The sequence below is a fragment of the Delphinus delphis genome, chromosome 16 (assembly GCF_949987515.2).
Source record: "Delphinus delphis chromosome 16, mDelDel1.2, whole genome shotgun sequence".
Taxonomy (NCBI): Eukaryota; Metazoa; Chordata; class Mammalia; order Artiodactyla; family Delphinidae; genus Delphinus; species Delphinus delphis.
In genome coordinates this window covers 38,586,612-38,606,875 of record NC_082698.1, presented here as the reverse complement: position 1 = coordinate 38,606,875, position 20,264 = coordinate 38,586,612, and the positions used below count along the sequence as shown (strand labels likewise).

The 20,264-nt window shown below is 39.8% G+C and overlaps 1 protein-coding gene across 12 annotated transcripts in view; it reads right to left on the bottom strand.

Moving 5' to 3' along the window:
- Positions 1–6,729: 6,729 nt before the first annotated feature.
- Positions 6,730–20,264, bottom strand: part of SGMS1 (sphingomyelin synthase 1) — a 292,041-nt gene continuing 278,506 nt past the window's right edge. For 11 of the 12 annotated variants that reach the window (XM_060034548.1, XM_060034545.1, XM_060034551.1 and 8 more), the window contains 3 exons: positions 10,735–10,888; positions 9,054–9,220; positions 6,730–8,339 (listed from right to left, as the gene is read on the bottom strand). In XM_060034548.1, the coding sequence (XP_059890531.1) occupies positions 8,160–8,339; positions 9,054–9,220; positions 10,735–10,888 (501 nt within the window). In that variant the 3' untranslated portion in view covers positions 6,730–8,159. The remainder of the gene's footprint in view (positions 8,340–9,053; positions 9,221–10,734; positions 10,889–20,264) is intronic. The other variant, XM_060034557.1, reaches the window with a different exon arrangement.

Below are 20,264 nucleotides of genomic sequence, written 5' to 3'. Positions count from 1 at the left end.
ACCGGCCTGAGTGACCCAGAGCCCCTGAATCGGCGGCTCCTTTAACCCCGTCCTGTCTGAGCGAAGAACAGATGCCCTCCGGCGACCTACAAGCACAGGCGGGGCCAAATGCAAAGCTGAGCCCCTAGGAGCTGTGAGAACAAAGAAGAGAAAGGGAAATCTCTCCCAGCAGCCTCAGAAGCAGCGGATTAAAGCGCCACAATCAACTAGATATACCCTGCATCTGTGGAATACATGAATAGACAGCGAATCATCCCAAATTAAGGAGCTGGACTTTGAGAACAAGATTTATGATTTTTTCCCCTTTTCCTCTTTTTGTGAGCGGGTATGTGTATGCTTCTGTGTGAGATTTTGTCTGTATAGCTTTGCTTCTACCATTTGTCCTAGGGTTCTATCCATCCGTTTTTTTTTTCTTCTGTTAATTATTTTTTTATTTTAATAACTTTATTATATTTTATCTTCCTTTATCTTTTTTCCTTCCTTCCTTCCTCCCTCCCTCCTCTCTTTCTTTCTACTTTTTCTCCCTTTTATTCTGAGCCGTGTGGATGAAAGGCTCTTGGTGCTGCAGCCAGGAGTCAGTGCTGTGCCTCTGAGATGGGAGAGCCACCTTCAGAACACTGGTCCACAAGAGACCTCCCAGCTCCACATAATATCAAATGGCGAATATCTCCCAGAGATCTCCATCTCAACACCAGCACCCAGCTTCACTCAACGACCACCGAACTACAGTGCTGGACATCCTATGCCAAACAATTAGCAAGACAGGAACACAACCCCACCCATTAGCAGAGAGGCTGCCGAAAATCATAAGTCCAGAGACACCCCAAAACACACCAACAGACATGGACCTGCCCATCAGAGAGACAAGATCCAGCCTCATCCACCAGAACACAGGCACTAGTCCCCTCCACCAGGAAGCCTACACAACCCACTGAACCAACCTTAGCCACTGGAGACAAACACCAAAAACAACAGGAACTACGAACTTGCAGCCTGCAAAAAGGAGACACCAAACACAGTAAGATAAGCAAAATGAGAAGACAGAAAAACACACAGCAGATGAAGGAGCAAGATAAAAACCCACTAGACCTAACAAATGAAGAGGAAATAGGCAGTCTACCTGAAAAAGAATTCAGAATGATAGTAAAGATGATCCAAAATCTTGGAAATAGAATAGACAAAATGCAAGAAACATTTAACAAGGACCTAGAAGAACTAAAGATGAAACAAACAACGATGAACAACACAATAAATGAAATGAAAAATACTCTAGATGGGATCAGTAGCAGAATAACTGAGGCAGAAGAACGGATAAGTGACCTGGAAGATAAAATAGTAAATATTTATGCACCCAACATAGGAGCACCTCAATACATAAGGCAAATACTAACAGCCATAAAAGCGGAACAGTAACACATTCATAGTAGGGGACTTTAACACCCCACTTTCACCAATGGACAGATCATCCAAAATGAAAATAAGTAAGGAAACACAAGCGTTAAATGATACATTAAACAAGATGGACTTAATTGATATTTATAGGATATTCCATCCAAAAACAACAGAATACACATTTTTCTCTAGTGCTCATGGAACATTCTCCAAGATAGATCATATCTTGGGTCACAAGTCAAGCCTTGGTAAATTTAAGAAAATTGAAATCATATCAAGTATCTTTTCCGACAACAACGCTATGAGACTAGATATCAATTACAGGAAAAGATCTGTAAAAAATACAAACACATGGAGGCTAAACAATACACTACTTAATAACGAAGTGATCACTGAAGACATCAAAGAGGAAATAAAAAAATACGTAGAAACAAATGACAATGGAGACACGACCCAAAATCTATAGGATGCAGCAAAAGCAGTTCTAAGAGGGAAGTTTATAGCAATACAATCCTACCTTAAGAAACAGGAAACATCTCGAATAAACATCCTAACCTTGCACCTAAAGCAATTAGAGAAAGAAGAACAAGAAAACCCCCAAAGTTAGCAGAAGGAAAGAAATCATAAAAATCAGATCAGAAGTAAATGAAAAAGAAATGAAGGAAACAATAGCAAAGATCAGTAAAACTAAAAGCTGGTTCTTTGAGAAGATAAACAAAATTGATAAACCATTAGCCAGACTCATCAAGAAAAAAAGGGAGAAGACTCAAATCAATAGAATTAGAAATGAAAAAGGAGAAGTAACAACTGACACTGCAGAAATACAAAAGATCATGAGCGATTACTACAAGCAACTCTATGCCAATAAAATGGACAACCTGGAAGAAATGGACAAATTCTTAGAAATGCACAACCTGCCAAGGCTGAATCAGGAAGAAATAGAAAATATGAACAGAACAATCACAAGCACTGAAATTGAAACGGTGATTAAAAATCTTCCAACAAACAAAAGCCCAGGACCAGATGGCTTCACAGGCGAATTCTATCAAACATTTAGAGAAGAGCTAACACCTATCCTTCTCAAACTCTTCCAAAATATAGCAGAGGGAGGAACACTCCCAAACTCATTTTACAAGGCCACCATCACCCTGATACCAAAACCAGACAAGGATGTCACAAAGAAAGAAAACTACAGGCCAATATCACTGATAAACATAGATGCAAAAATCCTCAACAAAATACTAGCAAACAGAATCCAACAGCACATTAAACGGATCATACACTATGATCAAATGGGGTTTATTCCAGGAATGCAAGGATTCTTCAATATACACAAATCAATCAATGTGATACACCATATTAACAAATTGAAGGAGAAAAACCATATGATCATCTCAATAGATGCAGAGAAAGCTTTTGACAAAATTCAACACCCATTTACGATAAAAACCCTGCAGAAAGTAGGCATAGAAGGAACTTTTCTCAACATTATAAAGGCCAGTATGACAAACCCACAGCCAACATCGTCCTCAATGGTGAAAAACTGAAAGCATTTCCACTAAGATCAGGAACAAGACAAGGTTGCCCATTCTCACCACTCATATTCAACAAAGTTTTGGAAGTTTTAGCCACAGCAATTAGAGAAGAAAAGGAAATAAAAGGAATCAAAATCGGAAAAGAAGAAGTAAAGCTGTCACTGTTTGCAGATGACATGATACTCTACATAGAGAATCCTAAAGATGCTAGCAGAAAACTTCTAGAGCTAATCAATGAATTTGGTAAAGTAGCAGGATACAAAATTAATGCACAGAAATCTCTCGCATTCCTATACACTAATGGTGAAAAATCTGAAAGTGAAATCAAGAAAACACTCCCATTTACCACTGCAACAAAAAGAATAAAATATCTCAGAATAAACCTACCTAAGGAGACAAAAGACCTGTATGCAGAAAATTATAAAACACTGATGAAAGAAATTAAAGATGAGACAAATAGATGGAGAGATATACCATGTTCTTGGATTGGAAGAATCAACATTGTGAAAATGACTCTACTACCCAAAGCAATCTACAGATTCAGTGCAATCCCTATCAAACTACCACTGGCATTTTTCACAGAACTAGAACAAAAAATTTCACAATTTGTATGGAAACACAAAAGACCCTGAATAGCCAAAGCAATCTTGAGAACGAAAAACGGAGCTGGAGGAATCAGGCTCCCTGACTTCAGACTATACTACAAAGCTACAGTAATTAAGACAGTATGGTACTGGCACAAAACAGAAAGATAGATTAATGGAACAGGATAGAAATCCCAGAGATAAACCCACACACATATGGTCACCTTATCTTGGATAAAGGAGGCAGGAATGTACAGTGGAGAAAGGACAGCCTCTTCAATAAGTGGTGTTGGGAAAACTGGACAGGTACATGTAAAAGTATGAGATTAGATCACTCCCTAACACCATACACAAAAATAAGCTCAAAATGGATTAAAGACCTAAATGTAAGGCCATAAACTATCAAACTCTTAGAGGAAAACATAGGCAGGACTCTCTATAAGATAAATCACAGCAAGATCCTTTTTGACCCACCTCCTAGAGAAATGGGAATAAAACCAAAAATAAACAAATGGGACCTAATGAAACTTCAAAGCTTTTGCACAGCAAAGGAAACCATAAACAAGACCAAAAAACAACCCTCAGAATGGGAGAAAATATTTGCAAATGAAGCCACTGACAAAGGATTAATCTCCAAAATTTATAAGCAGTTCATGCAGCTTAATAACAAAAAAACAAACAACCCAATCCAAAATTGGGCAGAAGACCTAAATAGACATTTCTCCAAAGAAGATATACAGACTGCCAACAAACACATGAAAGAATGCTCAACATCACTAATCATTAGAGAAATGCAAATCAAAACTACAAGGAGATATCATCTCACACCAGTTAGAATGGCCATCATCAAAAAATCTAGAAACAATAAATGCTGGAGAGGGTGTGGAGAAAAGGGAACCCTCTTGCACTGTTGGTGGGAATGTAAATTGATACAGCCACTGTGAAGAACAGTATGGAGGTTCATTAAAAAACTACAAATAGAACTACCATATGACCCAGCAATCCCACTACTGGGCATATACCCTGAGAAAACCATAATTCAAAAAGAGTCATGTACCAAAATGTTCATTGCAGCTCTATTTACAATAACCCGGAGATGGAAACAACCTAAGTGTCCATCATCGGATGAATGGATAAAGAAGATGTGGCACATATATACAATGGAATATTACTCAGCCATAAAAAGAAACAAAATTGAGCTATTTGTAATGAGGTGGATAGACCCAGAGTCTGTCATACAGAGTGAAGTAAGTCAGAAAGAGAGAGACAAATACCGTATGCTAACACATATATATAGAACTTAAGAAAAAAAAAAACTGTCATGAAGAACCTAGGGGTAAGACAGGAATAAAGACACAGACCTACTAGAGAATGGACTTGAGGATATGGGGAGGGGCAAGGGTAAGCTGTGACAAAGCGAGAGAGAGGCATGGACATATATACACTACCAAACGTAAGGTAGCTAGCTAGTGGGAAGCAGCCGCATAGCACAGGGAGATCAGCTCGGTGCTTTGTGACCGCCTGGAGGGGTGGGATAGGGAGGGTGGGAGGGAGGGAGACGCAAGAGGGAAGAGATATGGGAACATATGTATATATATAACTGATTCATTTTGTTGTAAAGCAGAAACTAACACACCATTGTAAAGCAATTATACTCCAATAAAGATGTTAAAAAATAAAAACTATACTCATCAATAAGAATTTTAAAAAAGCTAGCAGGCACTCTCATTTTATGTGATATTTATAAATTTTATGAGATATTTATCAAATTTATCAATTTAGGTATTTGCTTGGGATACAAACAAAACATACAGCAATTAGGAAACGGGCAAAATTAGTCTCTCCACCTCATGGTGTGAATTTCCTACTACTCGGTTCACAGTAAGTCACCCTGCTTAGCTTGACCACCGTAGGCAGATTTCTCTCACTGTGGACTCTTACTGAAGAATTTACGAAAGCTCACAGTATTTGGGTGGAGAGGTTGTTGAGGTGTGGGTGAAAACTTGGACTCCAATCAGATTTTTACCACTTAACCAGCTGCATGCCCTTGGGAAAGTTATTTAACATACCTGAGTCAACTCCCATAATATGGGGATAATAACACACCTTGTGGTGATGTGAGGGTTAACAAGATAATGCATGTGAATTGCCAAACTCTTAAAGAGGGTAAAACAAAGAAGCTATTGTCTAGGGCTCTGGCTTAAATAAACCGAAGCACAAAAAAGCACATGTCCTTGTTCAGGCAGGCATTATCAACTGTACTACAATTCTCCAGAACACGAGATTTCTCTTGTCCTTCCTGGAAGTTGCAGACTTGAGAGCCACAAGACATGTCACTTCATGATTCTGTACAGTCAGGCATGAAGAACAACCACCAAGTGAATTTCTTGGTACATATGTAGTATGTAAACTTAACATAATGAATTTTTTTATGTAACTATTTTGACCTAGGAAAAAAAGATCCTATTTTTAGCATATGCCAAGAATTCACTTTCATTACTCAAGATACTTTCCCTTTCAATTTGTGGCATCTGGTCCCAGGCAGGAAATCTTCCTAGTTTTACAGTTCTAGCCTCTCTGGTTACATAACAGCCTCCCTTAATAAAGACAGGCTTTGACTGTTAACATCCTCCTTTCTTTCCCACATCAGGAACAATATTTTTTTTCTTTTTAAAAAATTTTTGCATTACCATCGATTAGCAAAGTAGTATTACTGTATTTCTCATTTCAGAATTTACTTTTCCTTTCCAACTAAACTGAAAAAGTCGTATTACTTCCAGTTATAGGGGGAAAAAGTTAAGTGACTTGATTGAGAATTAGAGAATTCAAAATTATTGGTGAACAGTGGTCTGCAGTTTGACTTAAACTTATCTGTAAGTCTTTTTATATGTTTTAAAAAATACACTCAATCTGTAGAGGTTACCGAACTTTACAGTACATTTTAAGGAATCTCAAGGGAAAAGAAACATGATTATAAAGGCCCTCCCTCAAAGAAACTCAGCAAGGAAATTTCAAAACTCAGTTTTTCATCTTGCTTTAATGACTTCATTTACGACTTTTGTGAAGAATGTGAACACATTAGAAATAGCAGCCATTTATTTTAAGTATCAGTTTTTATTAAAAAGTGCATTTTGATTATTTTATGATCTAGGTAAGCTGTTAATAAGGTATCAGTATACTCTCTGGAATAATAACTTTACAAAGATTTAAAACAAACAAAATTTTAAAAGCCTTTTTATTTCCTTCACCATTATTGTTTTACAATACAAATATTACCTTGTGAATACACAAAAAAAACCCTACGGAAGATAATTCTGCTGCACATAAAATACAGAATGGATATATATACTTCTTCATTCTTAAAAAACTATTTTGTTCTCCACATTGGCAAGTATAGAATAGAATACTTCCCCAAACATACTCATGTTAGGAGTAAAACTTAAGAGTTACATGCAGTTCCTGCACAAATATATTTTAAAGAAATAGATCTCTTCTTTGTTGTTTACCAACAAAATTGCCATGAGAGTATGGATAACTAATTTATAGCTTTCAATTTTTAGTTAAGTGATCATTTTCAAAACTCTCTTTTTAAAAACAAAGTATTCATGGCTGTTTTCATTGTATAGTTAAAATCAAACTACCAAATAGATGATAAAATAATTGAAGTGGTACCTGTCATTGCCACCTGCTCACAATATGGGAACAGGCTCTGACTTTCTAATTAACTCTCCCATTTTTTAATTCATAGCAATTTAAAAACCATAAGCAGTCTTCTGATTTAATTTAGCTATAATGCAAAATTTAGTAGTAATACATACATTTATATTTTCATGGAATACTTTATTTTAAATAAAAACATTGAAGATTGCCTACTGACCATACAATCAAGACAAGAAAGGCACTAGAAACATAGACAAATTTCTCTCCCAAGAAACATTTTTAAATTTTAACTCTCTTTTCTCTGACATGTAAAAATCTTTAAATTTGGTTTTCATAACATCATTTTGAAAAATAAAGTTAGGAAATACTTAGAAAATCACTTTATAACAGAATCTTTTTTTTTTTTGTACTTTTTGACACACTGTCTCTGCTGATTTTTACAAAATCCAAAGTTACCAAACCTTTCTGTGTCTGTCATTTTTATTTGAATATCGGTGCAACAGGTAGAAAGATTTCAGAATCGAACCCCATTCAGGTACTTAGAAACCTTCATAGAGACATTTGCTAGAAAATGGCTTACAGCCCAATCTTTGGGGCAAGAGATATGAAAAGTATGTTTTCCCAAGAAAATAATACGCTTTATTTCCAGGTGTGACTGGAAAGACCAGAACTTATGATATAAAAGCTTACATTTATGCTGTTGCATCATATACAAAGGAACACGGTGGTTGCAAGGTTATGTAAATCCCAAGCCTATGAACAGGAAATGTGTACAGTGCACGACAGGTTAAATTTTCTTTATTGTTGTCCAACGCGGGTCCTTTGGAGAGAAAAAAAAGATCACAGTGCTGACCAGGTAACTCAATCGGTTAAGTCACGGTAACTGTTGAAAGATAACAGGATAAGGGAGGTGTTCATTTTATGGCATCTTTTCTCATGGAGTTCTTAGCACTTCGGACAGCTCCTCTTTCCCCACCGTGTACAGCTGTTATGTGTCACTCACCAACCGGCTGTATTTAACTTGCCTCCCGAGGTGGATTACTGGCCAGGGGAAGGGCCAATGGTAAGATCGAGGTACAATTCCTTGGACATTCCTTTCAAAGTACTGAAATGGCCTGTACCACCACACTCTGGCCAGGAGGTTCATCTGGGAAGCTTCTTTTAGCACCTAAGAGAACACAGAAAGAGAAAACCAAGTCAGGAAGAACAACTGATGGTTCCAGCCCCAAAAGGAACATACACATGTTTCTCATAACCTTTCACTTTAGGTTCAAATAGTTTCCATATTAAAATTCACAAAGGCCCCCAGACCCGCCCCATGACCACCTACATAGCCACAGTTTCACACTCCCACCACCGTTCTACACTCTGCACTCAGCTGTAAACCGGGCCACACGCTAGCAGAAAAACAAGTAACTCCAATTCCGGGAGTACACGGGGAACATGCGGCTTACTCACTCTCTTGTCTATAAAGAAATACCTCAATTAGTGTTTTAGCTACTCTTCTACAATGAAAACAGAGAGAGTTAATTAAATGTTAAGTATTAAGCTGCTGAGGGGCCAAAGATAGAAAAGAAGGTAGGACTGCAAATCAAGCAAGAGGTAGGTACAGCTTAAAAAATATTTTCCAGGGACAATGAGAGCGTGACTCTTGTTCTAGAAGGATGCCGTCTCCTATGTCATTATATTAACACATTTCTGGCTCATCTTTGATTCAGAAGTGGATCAGCATCACAAGAGACAACACAACCTTAGCTGACTATCTCTTAAGACAAGAGAAACCAAAGACATCTGTGGGTTCTTTGCGCTTTTCCCCCTGCCACGCCAGCGACGGCAGGCCAAGAGCAATAGGGGTTAAAATCAAATGGGGAGAGAAACTCACTTGCTGATTGGCCATAGTGTGGTACCACCAGAAGAGTCTTGTGGTGATGTAATATGCCACCACCACATCCACAGTGTAGTGGTCATGCGCCAAGAGAATACAGAAGATTCCAACCACGCTGAGAAGCCAGCAGATCCAATGGTACCACCACAGTCGTCGAGGGGAATCTGAAAAGGAGAAACTTGCAATAGTCCCGTTATTCAAGTGCCACTAAGGGCACCCGACCATGCCTCAACTACTACTTCTGAATCCAATTACCTTGGATCTTCCCTTCTGAAAACAGATCTTTTGGGGTAGCAAACCTAAGGGCTTTCGCTTCTCTGTAATGGAGGTTAGAAGGGAAGCAGCTTATTTCATAAAGTGATTTTCTTAGCCATAGTAATTTATATTTGGTTATTACTTGATTCATGTAATTATAAGTGTAGCTTAAAAGGACAAATAAGGACAGGTTAATGCATCATGCTCCATTAAAATACAAAACAACACCGCCCACTGACAATTAAATTTACCAGGAAATAATTTGGGATTAATGCTCTATACAAAAATCAGTACCTTTTGATCCTTTGAGTAGGCAATTATAATTGATACAACTGCCCTATTTGCTTTCCAAGCTCTGCAACCATACACTAATTTGAAAGTCTTTGAGATTTCCATTTCTCAAATACAAATAAGAGAGGATCCAAATGCCTGGGAATTCAAGCCCAAGTACGTTCCCAAGGGCAGGGCAGTGTCTGGGAAGTCACCTGATGGGAGATTCAAAATCTCTATTCGTGCAGGCCTTCCTACCTTGTATTCTCACTAAGTGGGCTTCAGAGGGTCTGAAATTTTAGGCAATAATGTTGTCTGAGTGTGATCTACCCTTCTCACCCTGGGGAAGACAGTTTAGGCTTTTACAGAATTTTCAAGGGGTCCAAGTATCCATCATTCATTCAACCACTATTTATTGAGCATCTACGATGTGCCCAGGACAGGAACTGCTCTAGTCACTGGAATCAATGAACAAAATAGGCAAAGAGCCTGCCTTTGTGGGGAGATCCCTTCCTAGTACTGAAGAGAAACAATAAATAATAATTATAATAAAGTAGATTATACATTATGTTAGAAGGTGTTAAAGCCTATGGAAAAGTAAAAAATTGAACCAAATCAGTAGGATCAGCAGTAGAGAGGGTGAAGGGAGGTTTGTCAGTTTAAATGGAGTGGTCATGGTTGGGGGTAGGGTCTTAAGAGTATGTACAGGGCTCCATGTTCCATTTCCAGGAAAATCTGTACTTGGTACTCTAACAATACAACAACAAAGACCGGCTACCGTTCATTCTCCCTGCACCACTACTAGTGTCCCTATATGCCATCTATTTTAATTTTCAAAACCTCTCCCTCATTCATGAAGGAGCTATCAGTATCTCATTCTAAAGATGAGGAAACTGTGACTTACAGAGGTTAGAGGTTTTCCCCAAGGTCACAGAGCTAGTAAGTAATAGCACCAGGATTCAAAATCAGTTTGTGACCCAAGTCTTCCAATATGGCATCTCCAAGGATAAGGCTTAACCCCATTAAAGTATTGCAGGTACCAACCAGCAGGCGGTTAGGAATCCCGCCCCCCAGGGCCGCTGACATCAGGCCTGTTCTGTTCCCATTTTCCATGCCCAGTTACATTTCTCATGGAAGGCTGCTTTCGACTTACACTCTTTGATAAATAGGTAGGTGAGTGTGAGCATGACCGTGTGGCCGCTGTACAGGTAGTCCCCACACATGTTGTGGGAGCCCGTGATGGACAGGCCGCCACCAGCAATGAGCTTCATTATTCTCCTCAGTTGGGCTTCCCAGTCTCCGAAGAGCTGGTGGGAAAAGAAAAAATCAGACTATTAGCCCACATAAAAGTCTGCTACGACTATAATTTATATTCAGAATTAAGCTTTGTAATATTGTGATTTATAATGAGAAATATATATTTGGCCTTCATCCCTGTTCCTGGCACAGAGCTTCTGCAACCTTTGGAATTTCCCGAGAAGAGATAGAGGTGTCTTTCGTTATTCATAAAAGCCCCTTTCAACCACACCTAGGTTCATGTTCATGAGTTCAAGGTGACTTCTGGAAAGCCCCTAAGGATGGGGGTGGTTGCCAGGAGATCCAACCAGGTGACTAGAGGGTTGGAACCTCTTTCCCACTTCCCGCCACTTCCAAGGAGGGGAGAAGGGCTGGGGGTTGAGTGAATTACCAATGGCCAATGATTTAATCAATCACGCCTCTATAATGAAGCCTCCACAGAAATCCAAAAGGACAGGGGTTTGGAGAGCTTCCAGGTTGGTGGACGTGAGGATATGTGGGGAGAGTGATGCACGCCCCTTCCCACATACCTTGCCCTACACATCTCTTCCATGTGGCTGGTCCTACGTTACATCCTTTTATAATAAACTGCTAATCTAGTAAGTAAAATGTTTTCCTGAGTTCTGTGAGCTCCAGCAAATTAACTGAACCCAAGGAGGGGGGTCATAGGAACTTCCAATTTAAAGCTGGTTGGTAAGAAGTATAGGTGACAATCTGAACCTGTGATCAGAGTCTGAAGTGGTTGGGGGCTGACAGTCAGTGTGAGATTGAGCCCTTACCCTGTGGGATCCGATGCTATTTCCAGGTAGACAGTGCCAGAATGGAGTTAAAGAGGGTTAGAGATTTGCTTGTGTGTGTGCGTGTGTGGGGAAACCCATATATCTAGTCACAGAAGTATTCAGTGGGGTTTTCAGAGTACAGGAGATGCACAGGAGTGTTTTTCCTTTATGAGTTTATATTAAGACATGTAAAGTCACCGCCCCCCGCCCCCCGCCATGAAGTGTGCCCACTCAACATTCACTGCTGTTCAGACAGCCCTTGGAAGAGTGTGGTCCTAGAGATGAAGCAGGCAGCTTCAGAGCTCCCCTTACATGTTGGCACTTTTTAGAGCTCATGTCAGCAGATATTTAGTTACTAAAGTTTTTTTTCACTACACTGTTAAAGACTGACTGATTGATTTACTACCATAACTGCCATCTGGGGGAAAATCTCTGGGAAAAATTTAAAGATCTATTTCACACGCTTGGCCTAGAGGACAAATGTTCTATTAACTTACTAGCTAAAGCAGCTGGAGGTTAGAAAGTCAAATATATGAATTTTTTTTTTGGTATGTGATTATGGGGGACCAAATTGAAGCAAGGGACTGAGTAGGATGTACCTTCAATCTTCTGAAATTATGTGGGTAGAACTGCATGTTTTTCCTTTTAATAAGAGTGAAAAAGTTTATAAATAAATCTACCTGTCTCTGATACAAGTCTGGGCTGGATACTAGAGTGGTAAATGGCATGAACAAGTCATTCACCGAAACTTTTGTTTGCTCTGGCAAATAAAATGTGTGACTGTCTATATTTTATGTTTGTTAGCATTCTTTTAAATTTTGGTTAGCCAATTTAATCACCATGACCCCTTTTCAACATTTAACTGATAATATTCTGGGCTCTGGGAAACATGTTTCATTATAATTTCCCTTTAAAAAAACTGATCAAGATTTCTAGTTAAGGACGTCAGGTTGAACATACCACATAGCAGATATGGATTTCCAAATTGAAAGGGATCACTGAAAGTCCAGTTCAACAGAAGCAAACAGATCTACATAGCAAGACTCAGCATTATGGAACTTCAGAAACTTGGGGCTAACAAGGGACCTTCAAGCATCCAGAGATCAAAAACAAGCTTCACACAAAAGATCAAGAATCAGGCTTCTTCAAAAGCAATACTGGAAAAGAAAAGGCTTCAGAAAAATGCCTCCAAATCCTGAGGGAAAATGATTTCCAATTTAGAATTCTATACGCAGCCATATTATTAACTGAGCCTAATCTTAAAAAATAGACCAAGGATAAACTAAAGTCATTTCATATATACAAGATTTCACAATATTTACCACCTATGTATTCTTTTTGCGGGAAATTACAGAAGATGTACTCTACAAGGCAAAGGAGAAAACAGAAAAAAGAAGAAACGGGATTTGCTAGGATGCCAGCGAAGGGAATACTGAGAGCTGTGCTGTAGGCCTAAGAGAGGGAGCCCCCTAAATGGGTGAGTCAGAGCTCTGGAGATGAGGCTAACAGAACACCTAATTCCGCGGCTGCACTGAGTCAGAACATGGGAACGAGTAAGTACACAGAAAACTAACAGAGCAAAAAAGCAAGGCAATTACGGACTCTACAGGAAATGAAGTATTGTGTTGAAAAGTAATTATAGGAAACTATATGACTTGGCTATGAATAGCATCTACAAAACTGTAAGAATGTAAGCTCTGAATACTGAGTTAAATCAAGGACAGAAAATGACACTGGGAAGATGGGATAAGAAGTCTAAACTACTGTACTGGGATGGTGGGGGAGGGGAAGAAGGGAAAAGGCACAGAACACATACAAGCTGCGGGGGAGGATTGTGTGGGGAATACGAGGGCTCTAAATCCTGGCCTTCGCCAGCAGGAAGTCAGCAACAGCCTGTATTGGAAATTATAAAGAAACAATATTGGCATGGCACTTAGAGACCTGAGGATAAGCACATACACACACAAAAATTCTGTGAAAAGAGTTAAAGAAATGAAGGTAAACACCACGAGACTCAGTTGAAAGAGCTAAAGAGAGTAGGAAAGCAGGCTGAGTGTGATTAGGGTAAGGGTTGCGTACCATGGTTTTCATAATAAGTCCTGTAGGATCATTTTGTTTCTTAAATTGCACGCATGTATAAACATGATAAAAATTTTTTCAGAGTTTTAAATTGAAAGTTTGGTCTGGTTCTGTCATAACAACGGGTAATAAATGGAAGAAAATTATGGCAAAAAAGCTTAGGTAGTTCTTCAGTTTACATTATTTCAAACTGTCCTTTCGAAACTCCCTCTGTGTTTTGAAAACTATACATCATATTCTTGAGCACCATTCCCCCTCAATTTGCCCTCTCATTTTGGTAGGAAAATATTTGTGGAGAAACTGTAGGGGTAGGAAAAGAGGGAGAGATTATGAGGTAAACATGGCATTGAGGAAAAACAGCCCAAAATTAATGCTCCATTTCTTACAAGTGCCCTTAACACATCTATGCTTTCTTTTAAAAATATCTTTCCATGATTGTCAAACCTCTGCAAGGGGAAAGGCTCTTTAAAAGCTCAGTGGGGAACAGGAAAAGAAGATGGATGGTTACAGCTACATAAAATTTTTAAATTACACTCTAAGAAAGTAAACAAATTCTAAGGCAAATGACAATACAATTGGAGCAGAAACAACTTAACATCTTTACCGTGTACACAGTACACATAAATCAAGTAAATAAGACCATTTAGGAAACAAAATTTATCAAAGGACAAAGGATGTGACCAGCTGGAGGCACTGGCTCTGTCAAGCAAATAGAAATAAAAATGAACGTTAACAGGAGCTCATTCTTTCCCATATCAAATTAGCAAAGCTAAAAAAAGATAGCCAATGGTGGGGCAGGGACAACGTCACTGATCCTCTCAAACAGGCTCCTTAAAGAGGAGGGAAGGAACGTGGTAAATGCAGCAGCCAGCAGTGCAGGAAGGCAGTGGCCTCTGAAACAGACAGGCTGGGTTAAAAGCATGGCTCTCCTACCAATTAGCTGTGTGACCCTGGGCAGCCGAACCACTCTAAGCCTCAATTTCCTCATCACCAACCTGGGGAGTAATATATTTATTACAACTGGCAAAATCCTCTGCAAAAATAATCATCAATATTGACCACAATCCAAACAGCCATGACCTGTGTGTGACTCAGTGCTTAGTTGTTTCTAGGCACCCACCTCCAAGAAGTGAGCCCGCACATGAAGAAAACCTTTACGCACAATATTATTTATAAAAGCAACAAACTAGAAACAACCCAAATGGGAATTGGTAAATAACTGTTCCCTTGCCATTCAGAACCTGGGCCAGGGGAGCAATGGCAACACCAGGGGTTGCCTGTCATTACAGGCATACCTCGGAGATATTTCAGGTTCGCTTCCAGACCACAGCAATAAAGCGAATATTCCAATTAAGCGAGTTTCACGAATTTTTTGGTTTCCCAGTGCATAAAAAGTTATGGATATTGTAGTCTATTAAGCGTACAATAGCATTATGTCTAAAAAACCAATGTACGTGCCTTAATTAAAAAAATACTTTATTGCTAAAAATGCTAACCATCATCCGAGCCTTCAGCAAGTGGCAGTAGTAACATCAAAGATCACTGGTCACAGATCACATAACAAATACAAAGTTTGAAAAACTGCAAGAATTACCAAAATGTGACGCACACATGAAGTGAGCAAATGATGCTGGAAAAATGGTGGTGACAGACTTGTTCCACCCAGAATCGCCACAAACTTTCAGGTTCTAAAAACTGCGATAACTATAAAGTGTAATAAAGCAATGCTCAATAAAATAACGTGTGCCTGTACCCCCTCAGGACCTACTGAGCCAGAATCTGAGGTGATTCAAATGCACACTATAGTGATTCAAATGCACTGAACTAGGCCATAATTGTTTAATACATTATTTAAAAATAAGCATACAATGACTTTGTAGTAAGTTATATCATAAATATTTTCTTCTACCAAGAGGAAAAAAATGAAACAAAATGTTTGGTATAATTATAACTGTTTAAAAAAACATGCACTGGAAAAATCTAGGATGTACACACTGCATGTTAGCATGGTTTGCATGGAAACCGGTAGGAGTTCCCTGCTTGTTGGGCTAGAAAGGAGGGGATTCCTGTGGAGTTCTGCAGTTCTGAGATTTAGGTTACCTCTGAGTACAGGCAGGAGACACGGGAAGAAAACAGAAGAAGAGGAGGAAAAGGAGGAAAAGGGAGGAGGGGGAGGGGGGAGGGAGGAAGAGGAAGAAGCAGAAACAGGAAGCTCCCAGTTCCATCTTCCTTCCTTCTCATTTTAGTTTCCTTCTGCACTCTGCCTGCTACCATTTTCCAGAGTCCTCAAAGGGCTGCTCCAGACACTGTGGCCTGTGTGTTGGGTTGCATTCAGTGGGAAAGAGGATGGAGTGTGTACCTGGAGCTCTAACCTCCCCATCAGTAGACTTCTGAGTGCTCATCCTTGAAAGCAGAGATATTTGGGGGACATTCACACAAACACTTTCTCAGTGGGCACTACAAAGCTGTGACAAGGTCTTGCATCTGCATCATTATGTGAATTATGATCTCCTAGGGTCAGAGAAAAATCACTTTTCAGTAAAAACAGAGCAATTTTCTTCAAGTTCTAATGAACGGCCAAGAAATTAACTGGCTAAATTACTTAAGCAATATGAGACATAGAAAGAAATGCAGAGCAGAAGACAGACGGAGAGGCTTCTGAAAGAGACAGACCACTCCAGAAGGGTTCAAACCAGTGAGCCTTTGGTTACTAAAAACCAGGTTCCCCCAGTATGTTTTTTTTGTTTGTTTGTTTTTTTGCGGTACACGGGCCTCTCACTGTTGTGGCCTCTCCCGTTGTGGAGCACAGGCTCCGGACGCGCAGGCTCAGCGGCCATGGCTCACGAGCCCAGCCGCTCCACAGCATGTGGGATCTTCCCGGACCGGGGCACGAACCCGTGTCCCCTGCATCGGCAGGCGGACTCTCAACCACTGCGCCACCAGGGAAGAGCCCCCCCACCCCCGTATGTTTTCAAGGCTGAATACACAGTGCTCTGATGATAGGCTGTTCACCACCATTCAGTTTGCAGATGGCCTCACGCACTTGCCTTTTCTCTTAAGTGCATCTGAAAAGTGGGGACATTCACTGTGCTTCATCCCCTTCTGGCAGGAGAGGGAGAACCTAGAACCCAAACTCATCAAATAATGCTGCACGAATCAATGGCTTTGGTATAACTTGGAGGAAGGGCTGAAAGTGAGTGCTAAAGAGCAGAAATGCTATTTAATAGAATCCTTGAGTCTTACCAATGCTTCATCTTACAGCAGCCCTGAAAAATCAGCGAGGCAGGTCTTAACTCTGTCCTGGGTCCCCCGGCTGTTCAGTTTGGGAGCTGGAATGGGTCCCAAGTCCTCTGACTCCACGTATGTATTATCTGCAAACTGCACGCTACCTGTACACTGCCAGCGCCTCCCCAAGCCTGCATAAACCAAGAACCGGATACACATGAAGCAACCTTGCTCTGAGCAGCCTAGGTTCCTTACAAAGGTAACGTCATGCCATCATGCCCCATACCAACCACCAGGAACAGTCAGATGTCTCTCAGTGGACCTGTCCTCATTCATGCATTCAATGAATCTAGCTACTACCACCAGGGCAAATAACTTCTTGTCTTGTTCCAGAAGAAAAGTCTTCCTCCAAAACAGAAAATGCACTACCATCCATGGCATGTAAAGAAAGCTGTTCTTCAACACCCAGACCACAGGTCAGATCCGCTAAGGGAATCAAGCATCAGGGAACAGCAGGATCAGTGGAATCCCCATCAATCCATGTCCTGCGCAGCCTGCAACTGGGAAACACACGCTACGTGCTGCAGTCCCCGCCTCAACTTCAACTCCCAAACAAAAGCAGCAAAACTATGCTACTTCCTGAATTTCAACAGGCACACGGCCCTTCTAACCAGTGATGGACACTTAAGAACTAATTTGAGCCATGAAATGTCCTTGAGCATGACCTTGAAGACTGAGGGGAAGATGGTGTGTTGCTAAGTTTGATGAATGTTTTAGATTTCACAGCAGCAGTGAGAGGTTCAAAACTGCCCCTTATAATTTCTCTGACCTTCTGTGATACATATATACCATGAAGATGTGGTACATATCTACAATGGAATATTACTCAGCCATAAAAAGGAATGAAACTGGGTCATTTGTAGAGATATGGATGGACCTAGAGTCTGTCATACAAAGCGAAGTAAGTCAGAAAGAGAAAAACAAATATCGTATATTAATGCATATGTGTGGAATCTAGAAAAATAGTACAGATGAACCTATTTCCAGGGCAGGAATAGAGACTCAGATGTAGAGGATGGACGTGTGGACACAGTGGGGCAAGGGGAGGGTGGGTGGGAGGAATTGGGAGATCAGGTTTGACATAAATACACTACCATGTGTAAAACAGCTAGCTAGTGGGAACCTGCTGTATAGCACTGGGAGCTCAGTTCAGTGCTCTGTGATGACCTAGATGGGTGGGATTGGAGGTGGGGAGGGAGGTCCAAGAGGGAGGGGCTATATGTATACATATAGCTGATTCACTTCATTGTGCAGCAGAAACCAACACAACACTGTAAAGCAATTATATGCCAATTAAAAAAAAAAACTGTCCCTTATAATTTCTCATACCTTTTTGTGACTGTCGATTGAGGAGTAAAAAAAAACAACAAAAAGGAATGTAGGGTCGTTTGTACATAATAAAATATTACATTTTGTTTGTACAGAGATTCCAACTTTTTAACAGAGTTTTCCTGTCAATTGGCTCATTGTAGCCTCACAAGCCTGTCAGGTGGTTAGCGTATGTGTAATTATATCCATTTTACAGATAAGCAAATAGAGGCGCTATTTTTCTATTTCACAGTGGCTCAGTTGGGATCAGATCCAAATGTCTTACCTCTCACTAAAGGATCTTGCCTTTTGGTTCCCTGGAAAGAGCAGCTATTGGTGCAAACACTTCTCCAAATAACAAAGGCTGGACAATGTCTCCAGGTTCACTTTTTTTGTTGGTTTTGTCATGTTAATGAAATTGAATCCATTTTACATAAATCATTTAAATATAGTTGAACGGTTTAAAAATTTTATTCATTATTCACTAAAGATCTATTTTTCGTAAGTGTTTTTTCCATTAAATCAAATTTCCCCATCTCTAAAAAAGTTATTTCCATGGGTATCTTTCACAAACAAATTACACATTTTCCACCTTCTTGAGCAAGGTGTTTTCAGTTTGATCTTAACTTTCCTTGCTTTATGTTGTGCTGCGTAGGAGGGATGCTCCAAAGACCTCTAAGCTTATGTCATAAGAACAACAATGAGGATAAATCCAGCCGCAAGCCCCCGTTTTGGGTTAACCATCCAGGTGGCTCTGGACAAACCATTTTACCCATTCTAGCTTCAGTTCTCTCATCTGTAAAATGGCGAGAATACCACCACCTCATCCTCAACCCTCACTGCCAAAGGGAGGTAATGTTTATAAAAGTGGTTGCTCAAAAATTATAAAGCGCTATACAAATATCAGACCACATTACAGTGATCAAGTTAGGCCCATGTTTTGGGTGAGGAGTTCCTTAAGTGAGAACTCAATGCTTAGCAGCCAAGAAGTGAAATTCTCCTTAAATACACAGCCCTCACGGATGTTCACCTGTGATCACTTTTATGAATTCTTCCTCACTTTTATGAATTCATTTCATTCCTGGGAAGATTTAGTTTCATCCGCAAATATTATATCCATCTCAAATGATCTGAAGTAGGGAGATTTCCCTATACATATCCTCTTAGAACTCAGATATACAACCTTAAAAACATTTTTGCCTCCACTGAGCTCTGAGGGATTTGGCTCTCCACACTGCTCCATTATCCAATGTATCCACGAGTTCCTATACCAGGCAGGCTTTTTTTTTTCATGGGGAGGGGTCTCTAAATAATCATCAGTAATAAAGCACTCATCCCCTACCAGCCTCCCTTTCCCCCAGTAAAAACGTAAAAATGTTTTCATGGCCTTTAGTAAGGAGACTTACCAAAGCCCTCATAAAATCTTAAAGATCAGCTATGGATTTCCATTTACCCAGATACTTATTTGTCACATTAAAGAAATCCAGTATTTCAGTCAGGCAAGATTTCCCTTTAACAAAAATTATATCTGAGAGATTCTGTAGCCTACCTGGTCATGAGGTGAAAATTGAAAAAAAATTCCCTCAAATTTTTGCTTTGAAAATGTGTAAATCTAAAGAAGAGAATAATGAACATCCTTAGGCTCATCAATTATCAATATTTTGCCACATTTGCTTCTCCTTCTTCTCCCACTTTTTTTTCCTGGGCCATTTGAGATTTAAGTTGAATACATTATGACACTTTACCCTTAAGTGTACAAACAAGGACATTTTCTTCTATAATCACACTCACGAAATTTAACAATGATAGAATACTATCATGGTTAATAGACATCCTTATTCAGACTCCCCCATAGTCTCAACAATGTCCTGTATAGTTTTCCCCCCGGAATCTAGGATTCAATCAGAGGAGACATATTGAGGGTACTTGTCATACT